Source organism: Penicillium coprophilum (assembly GCF_028826855.1).
Source record: "Penicillium coprophilum strain IBT 35676 chromosome Unknown utg000004l_segment0_segment0, whole genome shotgun sequence".
In the NCBI taxonomy this organism is placed as follows: Eukaryota; Fungi; Ascomycota; class Eurotiomycetes; order Eurotiales; family Aspergillaceae; genus Penicillium; species Penicillium coprophilum.
The window spans coordinates 4,843,617-4,855,638 of NW_026622723.1; the positions used below are offsets into that span (position 1 = coordinate 4,843,617).

General features: G+C 48.2%; 5 protein-coding genes across 5 annotated transcripts; 4 read left to right on the forward strand and 1 right to left on the reverse strand.

The window, feature by feature from the left end:
* Nucleotides 1-959: 959 nt before the first annotated feature.
* Nucleotides 960-1,473, forward strand: N7500_006266 (uncharacterized protein; the record flags this gene model as incomplete). The annotated part of the gene is made up of 3 exons (XM_056677410.1): nucleotides 960-1,001; nucleotides 1,054-1,198; nucleotides 1,283-1,473. The coding sequence occupies 3 exons, from the start codon at nucleotides 960-962 to the stop codon at nucleotides 1,471-1,473; spliced, it is 378 nt and encodes a 125-aa protein (XP_056532410.1).
* A 557-nt stretch (nucleotides 1,474-2,030) lies between these two features.
* Nucleotides 2,031-3,055, forward strand: N7500_006267 (SIR2 family NAD-dependent protein deacylase; the record flags this gene model as incomplete). Its single annotated transcript, XM_056677411.1, has 2 exons — nucleotides 2,031-2,370; nucleotides 2,436-3,055. The coding sequence occupies 2 exons, from the start codon at nucleotides 2,031-2,033 to the stop codon at nucleotides 3,053-3,055; spliced, it is 960 nt and encodes a 319-aa protein (XP_056532411.1).
* A 318-nt stretch (nucleotides 3,056-3,373) lies between these two features.
* On the forward strand, nucleotides 3,374-5,888 carry N7500_006268 (uncharacterized protein; the record flags this gene model as incomplete). Its single annotated transcript, XM_056677412.1, has 14 exons — nucleotides 3,374-3,491; nucleotides 3,558-3,591; nucleotides 3,643-3,692; nucleotides 3,742-3,836; nucleotides 3,887-4,032; nucleotides 4,086-4,269; nucleotides 4,338-4,407; nucleotides 4,458-4,742; nucleotides 4,795-4,845; nucleotides 4,911-5,218; nucleotides 5,266-5,366; nucleotides 5,418-5,590; nucleotides 5,644-5,806; nucleotides 5,861-5,888. 14 exons carry the CDS (start codon nucleotides 3,374-3,376, stop codon nucleotides 5,886-5,888), a joined length of 1,806 nt encoding a protein of 601 aa, XP_056532412.1.
* Nucleotides 5,889-7,308: 1,420 nt separating this feature from the next.
* N7500_006269 (putative SNF2 family helicase/ATPase) lies at nucleotides 7,309-10,748 on the forward strand (the record flags this gene model as incomplete). The annotated part of the gene is made up of 2 exons (XM_056677413.1): nucleotides 7,309-10,287; nucleotides 10,341-10,748. 2 exons carry the CDS (start codon nucleotides 7,309-7,311, stop codon nucleotides 10,746-10,748), a joined length of 3,387 nt encoding a protein of 1,128 aa, XP_056532413.1.
* Nucleotides 10,749-11,481: 733 nt separating this feature from the next.
* N7500_006270 (uncharacterized protein) lies at nucleotides 11,482-11,894 on the reverse strand (the record flags this gene model as incomplete). The annotated part of the gene is made up of 2 exons (XM_056677414.1): nucleotides 11,482-11,664; nucleotides 11,694-11,894. The coding sequence occupies 2 exons, from the start codon at nucleotides 11,892-11,894 to the stop codon at nucleotides 11,482-11,484; spliced, it is 384 nt and encodes a 127-aa protein (XP_056532414.1).
* Nucleotides 11,895-12,022: the final 128 nt, after the last annotated feature.

Consider the following 12,022-nt stretch of genomic DNA (forward strand, 5'->3'; position numbering starts at 1 on the left):
GGTATCTCGGTGATTATCTTCGAGGATTAAATTAGCAGCGATCGCAATTTAACAGCGATTTATCGAGGCTCCTACTAAATCAAAGTAGTCGATATATTTATATAAAGCCTTCTCCTATTCGAAACTAAGTTTCCGACCGTTAGCTAGGCGTTAAAAGAGCGTTTTTCCACCTTTCTATCGGCGTCGGAGTCGGCTTTCTAGGACCGCGAATTCTCGTGCAGTTCTTACGATATTAGGTTTAGATTGATTGGATAGGCTGTCGATAGCCTTAGTTATCTGATCCTCGATAGATTTATTAGTTTTAGGCATGGTGGGTGGAATGGTTGATGGTGAAAGATAAAAGTGTGAATTGTCAAAAAATCTGACGTTTGGGTGATCCCTGACGTTTGGGTGGCGGACCCTCCGTAAGGAGGGTCTGTAATTTTTGTAAAAAAATATAAGGGCCGGTTATGTTGTATATTATAGTGGGGACCGCTGTCGTTGGCGCGTAGTAATACCTGTCTGCGAACCAGAGCAAAACCAGTGCAGGTTGTTAAGTAGCGGAGGATAGGGGAAGGAAACCCAGGGGTAGTTTGTAGAAGAAAGGTGGGATAGTCTTCTATTCTCTTGCTTCTAGCACTTAAATACACGTATTCCGCTCAGTCAGCTTACACCGCTATTTCTCACGTGTCCCTCTACAATATCTAAGTGATTTATGGTAGGCATAGTGCTCTCCTTCGTGGGAATATTTGTCAGCGACGACTCGCTCACATGACCGACGACCCCTCATAGCGACCGACCGTAGCTAGTAATATCATCTTGATCTTTCCCCCAAGTTATCACGCTTTCAATATTCATCAATCACTTCCTGCTTCCTCTCCACACGTAGATATTTGCATCACATCTGTATCTGGGTTCCAAATTTAACATCATCTCGGATACTGATCCGCTTGAGTCACGTAGCATACCTCTGCTGGATCATGTTTTCCACCTTCGAACAAGCTTTCAATTTCACGGCCCAGGTAGGTTACTCATTCTCATACATGATAAACTTGCAAGTAATCACTCCGATAGGCGGGAGCCTGGGCTCTCGAGAATCCCACTTTAGCTGCATGTGCGGTAGCTGGCGTTGGAGGAGTTGCTGTTGCTGCAGCTCCAGTACTAGTAACAGGCCCAGTGCTATCAGGCCTAGGATTTAACGTCGGTGGTGTCGCTACAGGTACTTACAACCACTCAGCAATAACGTCTTATTTATATGATACTCATCTACTGTGAAGTTGTGTTAACATGCTACTGAGGATAGGGTCTATCGCTGCTGGAATTCAAAGTTCTATGGGTAATGTCGCAGCTAATAGCCTTTTTGCCGTGGCACAAAGTGCAGGAGCAGGAGGTCTCGGTGGTGTGACTGCAAATATTGCTGCACAGTCATGTGGTGTGCTCACGACTATGGGAAGTGCTGGTTTGGCCTGGATAAAGCGCAACTCGACTGGTTGAGTTGTTACTGTTCGGGTGCTATACGCCTCGATGTTTGCCTCCATATCTCTCGTATGGCTACTATGATATTCCGAGGCCCACTTGGTTCTCTTTGGGACTTCTAATCTGAAACATCTTACTCGGTTTCATTGGACAGAGCTTCTAGCTTGCATAGAATAGTAGCTGGTGGATTCTGCTTCTTAGCTTTATTTCGCCAGCGTCTCTTCTCAAATTGCTCCAATATCAGGTTTACTGCCAATATTTTAAATATCAGTGTATATTTTATCCTAGAATGATATACCTGCCTAGACGAATATATTCAAAGCATATAGTACTAGCAATCAACGAAAGATAGCCCCTGCTAAACTGTCAATTTTCTCTTATTTCAAGGGAAAAGGAAAGAAATATCCCATAGTAAGTCAACCGATACTCCAATGGTATATGTTTGAACAAAGAATTGTCCTGGCGCCTTATAGATCAGGTGTTGATGGAGTATAGATTCCCCGCATCTCCACTTCGGCCCCTGCCACGAGCCTCAGCTCTTCCACCTTCAGATTTCTTGGTGTGACTCCAAAGTCATGGCTTTACCTAGAGGGAGCGTTGTACCTACTGCAGACCTTCAATCATTTACTGAATATTTAAAAGGCTCCAAACGCATTGTTGCTCTTCTCGGGGCTGGAATCTCAGCATCATCAGGCCTACCCACTTTCCGTGGCGCAGGTGGACTCTGGCGTGCGCACGATGCAACCTCCCTCGCGACTCCAGAAGCCTTCGATAGGACCCCCGGCCTCGTGTGGCAATTCTACAGTTATCGACGACACATGGCCTTGCAAGCCCACCCCAACAAAGCACACTACGCCTTGGCGGAGCTATCGCGAAGGAATGAAGATTTCATTACATTGAGCCAAAATGTTGATGGTACTAATGTCCAACAGATTTCTGGTTTGTTTTCTTGACTAACAGGTCCCTCGCGTTTCTTTCAGGCCTCTCCCAGCGAGCGAACCATCCCTCGAAGCAGTTGCATCTTCTTCACGGCACTCTGTTCAACGTAAAATGCACCAATTTCTACTGCAACTACAGCGAAGAAAACTACACAGACCCCATCGTGCCCGCCCTCGCGATCCCCCAAAAGGGTTCAGACCTTAACCCCTCTGCGACCGACAAGACTGGCGAGGAAGCATCGAAGGCGATTGCAGGAGCGCTGGAAGACACAAGCAACGAGGTCGACATATCCGATCCCAGTAATCCGATCGCCACAGTGCCAAAAGAGGACTTACCTCAATGTCCCAAATGCAAAGATGGTTTGCTCCGACCGGGAGTCGTATGGTTTGGAGAATCCCTACCGGAGAAAACACTCACAGCTGTTGATCAGTGGATCGCAGCGGGTCCAATTGATCTATGCTTGGTCATTGGCACCAGCGCAAGGGTCTGGCCAGCCGCGGGGTATGTCCATGAGGCTCGTTCGCAGGGCGCCCGAGTTGCAGTGTGCAATATGGACCCCAATGATACACCGGGTGACCTTCATTACGGTGATTGGTTCTTTCAAGGAGATGCGGGTGTTATTATCCCTGAGATACTGAAGGGCGTTATTGGTGAGATCTGAATTTGATAGCGTTGGCATAAACTGGCGATGAGCGTAATGAGGTTGGGGTTTTCATAGAAGCTAGGAGAATCTATGGTGCAATTTCAATATTTCTAGACCAATCGTGAGGATTCCGAGACACCAAAATGCCGGTGAATCTGCCGATCATTCCTCCCGAGGTTGGGTACTCCTTGTATGGACGTGATGGGCGGAAACCATTTCATAGCCCCATAATTAGCGGAACGAGCTGTGTGAGTATGCGGGGTATATAGAGCCCTGACCTTCCAAGGGGTTGACATTGAAATTTTCCCATTACCAATGCCAACTCAATTGCAAGAAATGAAGTCAGCAAGCACAGTTCCCCAGAAACGGAAGAAAGTAGAAAGTGAGGATGAAGACGAGATTGTCAAGGATGGTAGCCTGACATCTGCAGCTGAGAATTTCTTCGAAGCGCTGTGTATGTGATCTAAACTCCACAATATTATTAGAAAAGCTCAGTTCGAAAGGCTAACCATGCTCACAGCTGAGGCCGGCATCACCCATTGCTTCGTCAACCTGTGAGTCCCTATAATCACCATCATTGTGATGTGTTTTGACCCGTTCGATAGGGGCAGCGACCATCCCGCGATGTTGGAAGCAATGATCAAGGCCAAGCAAGGTGAGCACCAGAGATATTATCCCATAACACCAGGGCTAAGCTGTGGCAGAAAACAAAACCAATTTCCCAAATATCATCACCTGTCCTTCTGAGCTAGTTGCGCTTTCAGCTGCACTGGGATATGCTCAAGCTACAGGAGTTCCGGTAGGTGACTATGTCTATCGTGTCAATCGATTTGGCTAACTCCTCATTAGCAATGTGTAATTGTGCACGTTGACTGCGGCACTCTCGCTATGGGTCAGTCCATACATAATGCCTCCGTTAGCAGAGTTCCTGTCCTGTGTTTTGCGGGCTTGAGTCCTTTTACCCAGAATGGTGAACTGTTGGGTTCCAGAACAGAGTCAGCAAGCTCCAAATGGAATACTTACATGGAGCCTACTGACAATCTAACAGGTTCATCCATTGGCTGCAAGACGTACCCGACCAAGCAGCAATTGTTCGACAGTACTGCAGATATACAGGTGAAATAAAGACTGGGCGCAATATCAAGCAAATGGTCTCGCGAGCTTTGCAATTTGCTACATCCGACCCCAAAGGCCCGGTATATCTAATGGCTGCGAGAGAGGTACTTGAGGAAGTAAGTACCCAGTCTTCGAACAACAAGAACAACAACTAAAATAACCACTAACCAAATATGTTATGTAGCGCGTGGGAAAAGAATGCGTAGATGGGGATATTCTCAGTTCAGTCACTCCAAGCGCTTTGCCAGAGCAAGGTAGGGTGGTATTTATCCAACCTAGAACTTCACCCTACTAACATCAATAGATGTGGAATTGATTGCCAAGTCGCTCCTGAGCGCAAAACGACCACTTGTCATCACAGGTTATCTTGGTCGAGACCGCAATGCACCAGCCCTCTTAGCTGAGCTTTGTGACAAACTTCCAATCACTGTCGTGGAGATGGTCGGCTCTGATGTTTCCCTGCGGAGTGACCATGAAGCATATCGCGGCGTTACCGTTACTACTCATCCAGAAGTTCTTGAAGCCGACGTTATTCTTATTCTCGATTGTGATGTGCCTTGGATTCCTACTGCTGGCAAGCCTCGGAGCGGTAAGAGTACTCAGCTAAGAATCTTTCAATTTTTTTCTGACAGGCATTGTAGGCACCAAGATATTCCATCTAGATGTTGATCCGTTGAAGCAACAGATGCCACGTACGTTCACCGATTGACTATAGGGCTGCCTGCTGAAGTCTTCTTGCTAATATTATTTGTACCAGTATTTTCAATCAACGCCACTCGTAAACTCAAGGTCGGCTGTGGAATTGCGCTTGGGCAAATCAATGCTTTCTTGGATAAACAAGATATCGATCGGGCCATGTATACCCTGGAGTTTGAGGAGCGGTCAAAGAACTACAAAACCTGGAGGGAAAACTTGAAATCACTTGAGTCACCATCTTCCGATGGTGTTGTCAGTGTGCCGTACCTCGCATCAAGGCTGCGTGATTCTCTCCCCGAAGACACTGTCTATGTTTTGGAGGCTGTAACCAATGCAGGAAATCTCATTCATCATTTGAACTTGACCAAGGTATGTGCTCATGCTAAGCTGCAGACCCGATGCTGATTGAATTATAGCCAGGAAGCCTAATTGCCAGCGGCGCAGGTGGCCTGGGATGGGGAGGTGGTGCAGCACTAGGCGTGAAGCTAGGCAAGCCCGGTTCTTTTATATGTGCGATGTAAGTGCTCACAAGCGTGCGAAATGTCCATGATATCTAATGTACGCCCAGTGTCGGTGACGGAGTTTATCTGTTCTCTCAGATGGAGAGTGTCTATTGGATTGCTAGACGTTACGATATCCCGTTCCTTCTCATTGTATTAAACAATGGCGGATGGAACGCACCAAAGGTGTCTGCACTTCTGGTCCACAAAGACGGGTTATCGTCGAAGTCAAACAGACGAGGTCAGCTAGATCTGAGGTAAATTCTTTTGGGCACAGTGGCTGATTAAGTGTAGATCTCAATATCTCGTTTGATCCTTCTCCCGATTATCCAGGAATCGCCGCCGCAGCTGGTAAGGCGTGGGGTGCGACAGTCACTTCGCAAAGTGAGCTTGATCCTGCCATCAAAGAGGCAACCGATATTGTTCAGGGTGGGAGATGTGCTGTGATCGAGGTTTCGTAAGTAATATTAGTGGCTTCTAACTGGCCACCGGCTAACATTTATCTATATAGTGTTCCGTCCATGTGGAAAGATAACTGAGAATAAAAGGGTGCATTCACTTCCTGCCCCCCCCCTCTTTCGCTTTGCCATTCTTCCAGCAAAGACATAGAAACAAGAAGATATCTTTTCTTGTTCTTTCACAATCTTTTTCCTAGTATTTAGTCCAATTTAGTCCACAGGTATGAGCCGATTAGATAGGTACTCGATCTCATGACAAAAGAGGAGGCCTTTCGGACTCCGTCCGCGGAAGGTCCGAAGGAACAATGACCCTGGCGCCCAACTATGTATGAAACTATCTATGCGTAGCTTCTGAGCCAAGCTTCGTAGAGGCACAAACGCCTAACGCGCTATTGGATTAGAGGTTTCCTCGGATTTACTGTAGCCGTAGGCTAGATATGGTCAAGGGTGAGGTTCAGTCTATATGCGTTATTAATCGCTAGTGATCCTCCGACAATAAGGATACGCTAGCATTATAGGCGATAGCCCCGACTAGAGTCGCACGTTAAGCAAACGCCCATGGTGTAAGAAGCCGACCGATCCACAGCGTATTTTGCCGAAACGCAATCCTATCGAGGGTTGTCTTGCACCCTCTGGACAATGAGCGGAACGTCAGAGCGCTAGTAGCGATTTTCAGCCTATTTGTTAAGCACGACAGCACAGACTGAAAATGCCCCTGCTGTAAATGACGATCGTGGGCTTTCGAGGTCTACTCAAGTGCCGCGAGCTCTTCTTCCATATGATAACCTCGATCAAAGACACAGAGAATCTAGGCGGGAATTGGGTCATGGCGGTCAGTGGAAATTTGATAGTGGCCCGCATGTCCAGGCCAGTTGGAATGTGATAAAGATGATATTAGGGCTGTGATGTATCGTGCATGATTCGGGTATCTGCCTCAACAGTTTTTATATAGTGTGATCTGTCTCTCGACACGTAGTGTTCCGAAGAAACATCCAGATAGTGACATACGAGGTGTCAAGGTACTTTATGAGAATACAAGTCGATTTTCATGGACGAGAGGTATGGATTGCTGGGACTAGAAGGGCCATTTCACATGTATTTATTCCTTTCTGCCTGAGGCATCAGCCGTTGCCAGGCCGACCGCAAACACAACGATAACCTTTTGATCGATAACGACCCTTTTCTTTGATGTTTGCAAACCCCCACCATCGACAAAACACCCCAGGGCTTCACATTCAAGGCATGACCTAGAGGTTAGTATCTCCTATCGAATTCGCCCGAGTGAAAGAAATAGATTTTGAAATATTCCGCCTCCAAACCCCAAAGTTGTAGAGCCCACACAACTAACGCCAAATTCCAGTGGCCTGAGATTGCTCTTCGCGTTTAATTGATGCCCAAAGATCGGATCATTCCCAACTTGGTCATTCGGCGAATTCAAAAAACCAGCCTATTCACCCATTTGACAAGATATCGCCCAAACCACATCACTCGTTAAACCAAGATGGCTAGAGAAAGCAACGCTCCATTGGAGCCCCTCACTCCAGGGGCAAAGCCAACCAGCCAGTCTCACACCGCGCATATCCAGGGACCTGAATTTGGCAAACCCTCGCCGATCGGTCATCCACAACACAGATCAAACCACCTTTTCAACATTCCGAAGCCGAATCAATCTCGTGCCGAACATCATCGACCTGCCCCTCGACCGCAGCCGCAACCCCAACCACAATCGCGCCACCATGGTCAGTCCAGTGCTACGCCTCACGCTTATCGTCCATCAGGCACATCGGCTGCCCCAGTCGCTACGCCGATGACGAAGCGCAGCGAGCCATGGGATCCATTCAAGCCGGTGGCACCGTCGGCCTACAACAATCCTCGCGGAGGATTGCATCATGGTGCAGTCAGTATAAAGCGTCCTGAAAATGTCACCTGGACAACTCCTCGGGCTCCTAGGCCTATCTATCAATCCAAACCTGTTCCACCGAGGGCAGGGGCATCGAAGAACATACAGAAATTCATCGACCTCACACGCGATGACACTGACCCTGTTCCAAGGGCATCGGCCTATGCAACGCCGAGCTTCGGAGCCATGGATATGAATGGGTATGTGGACACGGCGATGGCAAACGAGAACATCAAAGCACTGCTTGAAGGAGCATTCGAGGACGATGAGGACAAAACTGAGCCGAAGCGTAAAGGCAAGAAGAAGAAGGGTGGGAAAAAGAAGTCCAAGAAGTCATTAGACAAGAAGAAAGATGAAATCGTCGTGGACAAGAAGAAGGAGCAGGCAATTGACGACCTTGATGATCTTGCGGCTCAACTGCAAGGTGTCACGGTCAACGATCCGAAGCATGATGATGCCAAGTCTGAACACGATTCGTCTGCCAAGGTTGAGCAAGACGATGAAGTTGACAAGCAAGATAAAGACAACGAGCCAGCAGAGGAGGAAGAAGAAGAGGAGGAGGAGGAGGATTCCGACGATGAAGATGAAGGAGTTGTCGAAGGCTTAAAAGTGACCCTCCTCCCCCATCAAATTGAAGGTGTGAGATGGATGTGTGATAAAGAGACCGGGCGAAAGACTTCAAAAGGAATTTTCCCCAAAGGTGGAATCCTTGCAGATGACATGGGTTTGGGCAAAACAGTTCAAACAATTGCTTTACTGCTTAAAAACCCCAAATCCGACCACGAACAGAGCGACAATACCGAATCTGAGGGCAAGACGACCAAGCTGCCCCCAAACTGCATTTCCTCCACTTTGGTAATTGCGCCCCTTGCTCTCATTAAGCAGTGGGAGGCAGAAATCAAGGACAAAGTTGAGCCGTCTCACAAGCTGCGGGTTTGCCTCTATCACGGTACAACACGCGCGAAGACTGCGACGACATTGGACAAATACGATGTTGTGATCACAACATATGGAACTCTTACCTCCGAGTTCAACTCTTCTGCATCAGACAAGGCCAAAAAGTCGGGCATTTTCGCTGTTCATTGGTATCGTATCATCCTTGACGAAGCGCATACAATCAAGAATCGTAACGCCAAAGCCACACAGTCAGCGTATGCATTAGATGCCCAATACCGCTGGTGCTTGACTGGAACGCCGTTACAAAACAACCTGGATGAGTTGCAGAGTCTGATCAAATTCCTTCGGGTGAAGCCCTATGATGACCTGGCTGCATGGAGAGATCAGATCAGTCGGCCTCTGAACAATGGCCGTGGAGGCCTGGCTATTCAGCGACTGCAGGTCTATCTTAAGGCGTTTATGAAACGGCGCACGAAGGATGTCCTCAGATTGAACGACACTGCGGAGCCTGGCGAAGAAGGACCAGACGGCAAGCCAAAGAAGTCCTCGAATGGATTCCATATCACCAAGCGTGAGGTCATCAAGGTCGACCCCGAATTCATGCCTGGGGAGCTGAACTTCTACAAACGTTTGGAACAGAGAACTGAAAATAGTCTTGAGAAAATGATGGGCGGTGCTAAGGTTGATTACGCTGGGGCTTTGGTCCTGCTGTTGCGTCTTCGACAGGCATGTAACCACCCAGACTTGGTCAAGGGTGATTTAGCCAAAGACAAGGATATCCTTCTACAAAATGGCAGTACAAACAGCCAGTCCACACAGTCAAAGCCGGATGACCTCGACAGCATGGCTGATCTTTTTGGAGCAATGAGCGTTGTTGCGAAGAAATGCGATGTTTGTCAAACAGACCTGAGCTCAGGCGAAATCAAGGCCGGTAGCAGTCGATGTGCTGAATGTGAAGCCGATTTGAATACCAATGTTATCGGGACAGATAGAAAAAAGAAAAAGAAGTCAAAGAGCAGCCACAAGGAGCGTGATATCCTCGACTCCCCGACAGCCCGCAAATCCGATGCACCGCTTGCTCGTTCCCGCAAAAACCGACGAGTCATTATTGACAGTGACGACGAAGATGAAGAAGAAGGCGATTGGGTTGTACCTGAAGACCAGCGCAAGGTTGGCCTCGGGAAAGCAGGTGGTTCGGACGATGAAAATGCTGAAGGAGGTGGTGAATGGCTCATTTCAGACGATGAAACCGATGATGAGGTCGAAATTGAATCGCCCTCCAGAAGGAAGAGCAAGCCCATCATTCTGAGCGATTCCGAGGATGAAAGCGATTCCGAAGCGGAGGACATCTACAACGATGAAGGAGAAAATGGAGAGCTTCCATCCACCAAGATCCGCCATCTCATGCGGATTCTCAATCGCGAGGCACCGGATTTCAAGTTCATTGTCTTCTCCGTCTTTACATCCATGCTTGATAAGGTCGAGCCTTTCTTGAAGAGTGCGAATATTGGATTCGCTCGCTACGATGGTGGAATGGCAAATAATCACCGCGAGGCCAGTCTCGAAAAGCTTCGTAACAACAGTGGCACACGTGTGTTGCTCTGCAGCCTGCGTGCCGGTGCACTCGGCCTTAATTTGACAGCTGCGAGCCGCGTTGTCATCTTGGAGCCCTTCTGGAATCCTGTACGTTGCAATCGTCTATATTTTATTATGCATTACGCTAACTATGAAGCTAGTTCGTGGAAGAGCAAGCCATCGATCGTGTCCATCGCCTGAACCAAACTGTTGACGTGAAAATCTACAGGATGGTCATCAAGGGTACCGTCGAGGAGCGCATCGTTGCCCTGCAAGACCGCAAGCGCGAACTAGCTAATGCCACTATCGAGGGCAAGGCGGGCGCTGGCAAGCTAACCGTGCGCGACATGATGGCGCTCTTTGGTCGGGATGCGGAATCCAAATTCACAGATAATCAGACAGCCTTGGACTTTAACCAGCCCGCTCGGCTGCTGAATGCCGGGGATGAGACTGGATCTGCTCCTTCTTCTTCTCGGGAGTCATCACAATCCGCCCCGCGCAGCCAGAGAAGCGAGGTCCAGTCTAACCGGCCGCGACATGAGCATTCGGTTTATGGCCGGCGCTGGTAATCAGCATGATACCTTTCGACGAAATTACGAACTTATACTCGGCGAGGACTTTGGGGGAGTCTCGGTTGGCGTCGGGAACTTGTTTGAAATCTTTCAGCTAGATTTATCCTATTTCTTGTTTTATATTATTCTTTATTGGGTCTTGTCGTATATCTCTAGGTCGAAAATCGCGTCTCCATATCCTCCGCTCCCTATACTCGGCCTAGTGTTCTTCCAGGCCGAGGATTAATGGAACCTTGGTCGTGTCATGACTGGCCTCACGCCTCCCATTTATCCGGAAACAACGCCCACGAGTCATATTCCCGTCCAGCTCTAGATATGGCAATTTTACAACGGGGCTCGGCATTGTGGTCCGATTGGAATACCTGCGATCCCGGATGATAACTGCTGTCGCTACGAGTGAGGGCATCTCGAGTACCATTGCAATGGTGCGATATATATCTTTATTTGACATGCATGGAAGAATTCGATCTCCATGGTCTATTCCGATCCATTCCCACATCATCTTGATACTTGATATCGAAGGACAGAAGCTCATCAAGAATCCAGTTGCCAAATCCAAGCTCTTTTCAATGTCGCCATTCAACGCGTTTGTCATACACACACACTACCTAGCTGAGCACACTGTTCGTCTTTTGTGGAACGCGTGGGGTTTTAGCCATTCAAGCTGAGCTGATCCTTGATGGGCAAGAACAGGTACCTCCATGTTAGGTTCTATGGTTCTCGTCCGGGCTCACCGAGTATCGCCTTCGTGCGCTTCAACTTGATTGCCGGTAATAGCGATTGGATAGTACTGGAAGCACATGGAATTAACCAGCTCGTCAAAGCTCTCAAGTTTTGAGAGTGGACGAGGCTTAGCGCAAAGATTCTCACTCCTAAGAGGCATCGGGGATAGTTTCAAGCCATGGCCATCCGACTGATCAGACCATTTGCCGAAGCTCATACCATGGATCTCCGAGTCTGGTCCAAAGGATTGCGAGTGATTTTCTCATGGTAGTCTCCGGCGAACCGGACAAGGGAACCGAGGGCATGGTCCCAGGGAGGAAGCTTGTTTCCGGTGGCTGCTCTTTTGATAGGTTGAAAGCTCAGGAGAAAACATGAGCTGGGGAAGAAACCTCCTTGGTAACCCTGGTTGATATATGCCATTTCGTGGAGATCTTTCAATCATACACTACATATACCCTTCAACTTTGTTTGATCTCCTTCCAATGCTCTGTGTGCTGCTCAAATTACACTAGTTACACAATGACTCGGATGTTGCTAGGCAATTATTA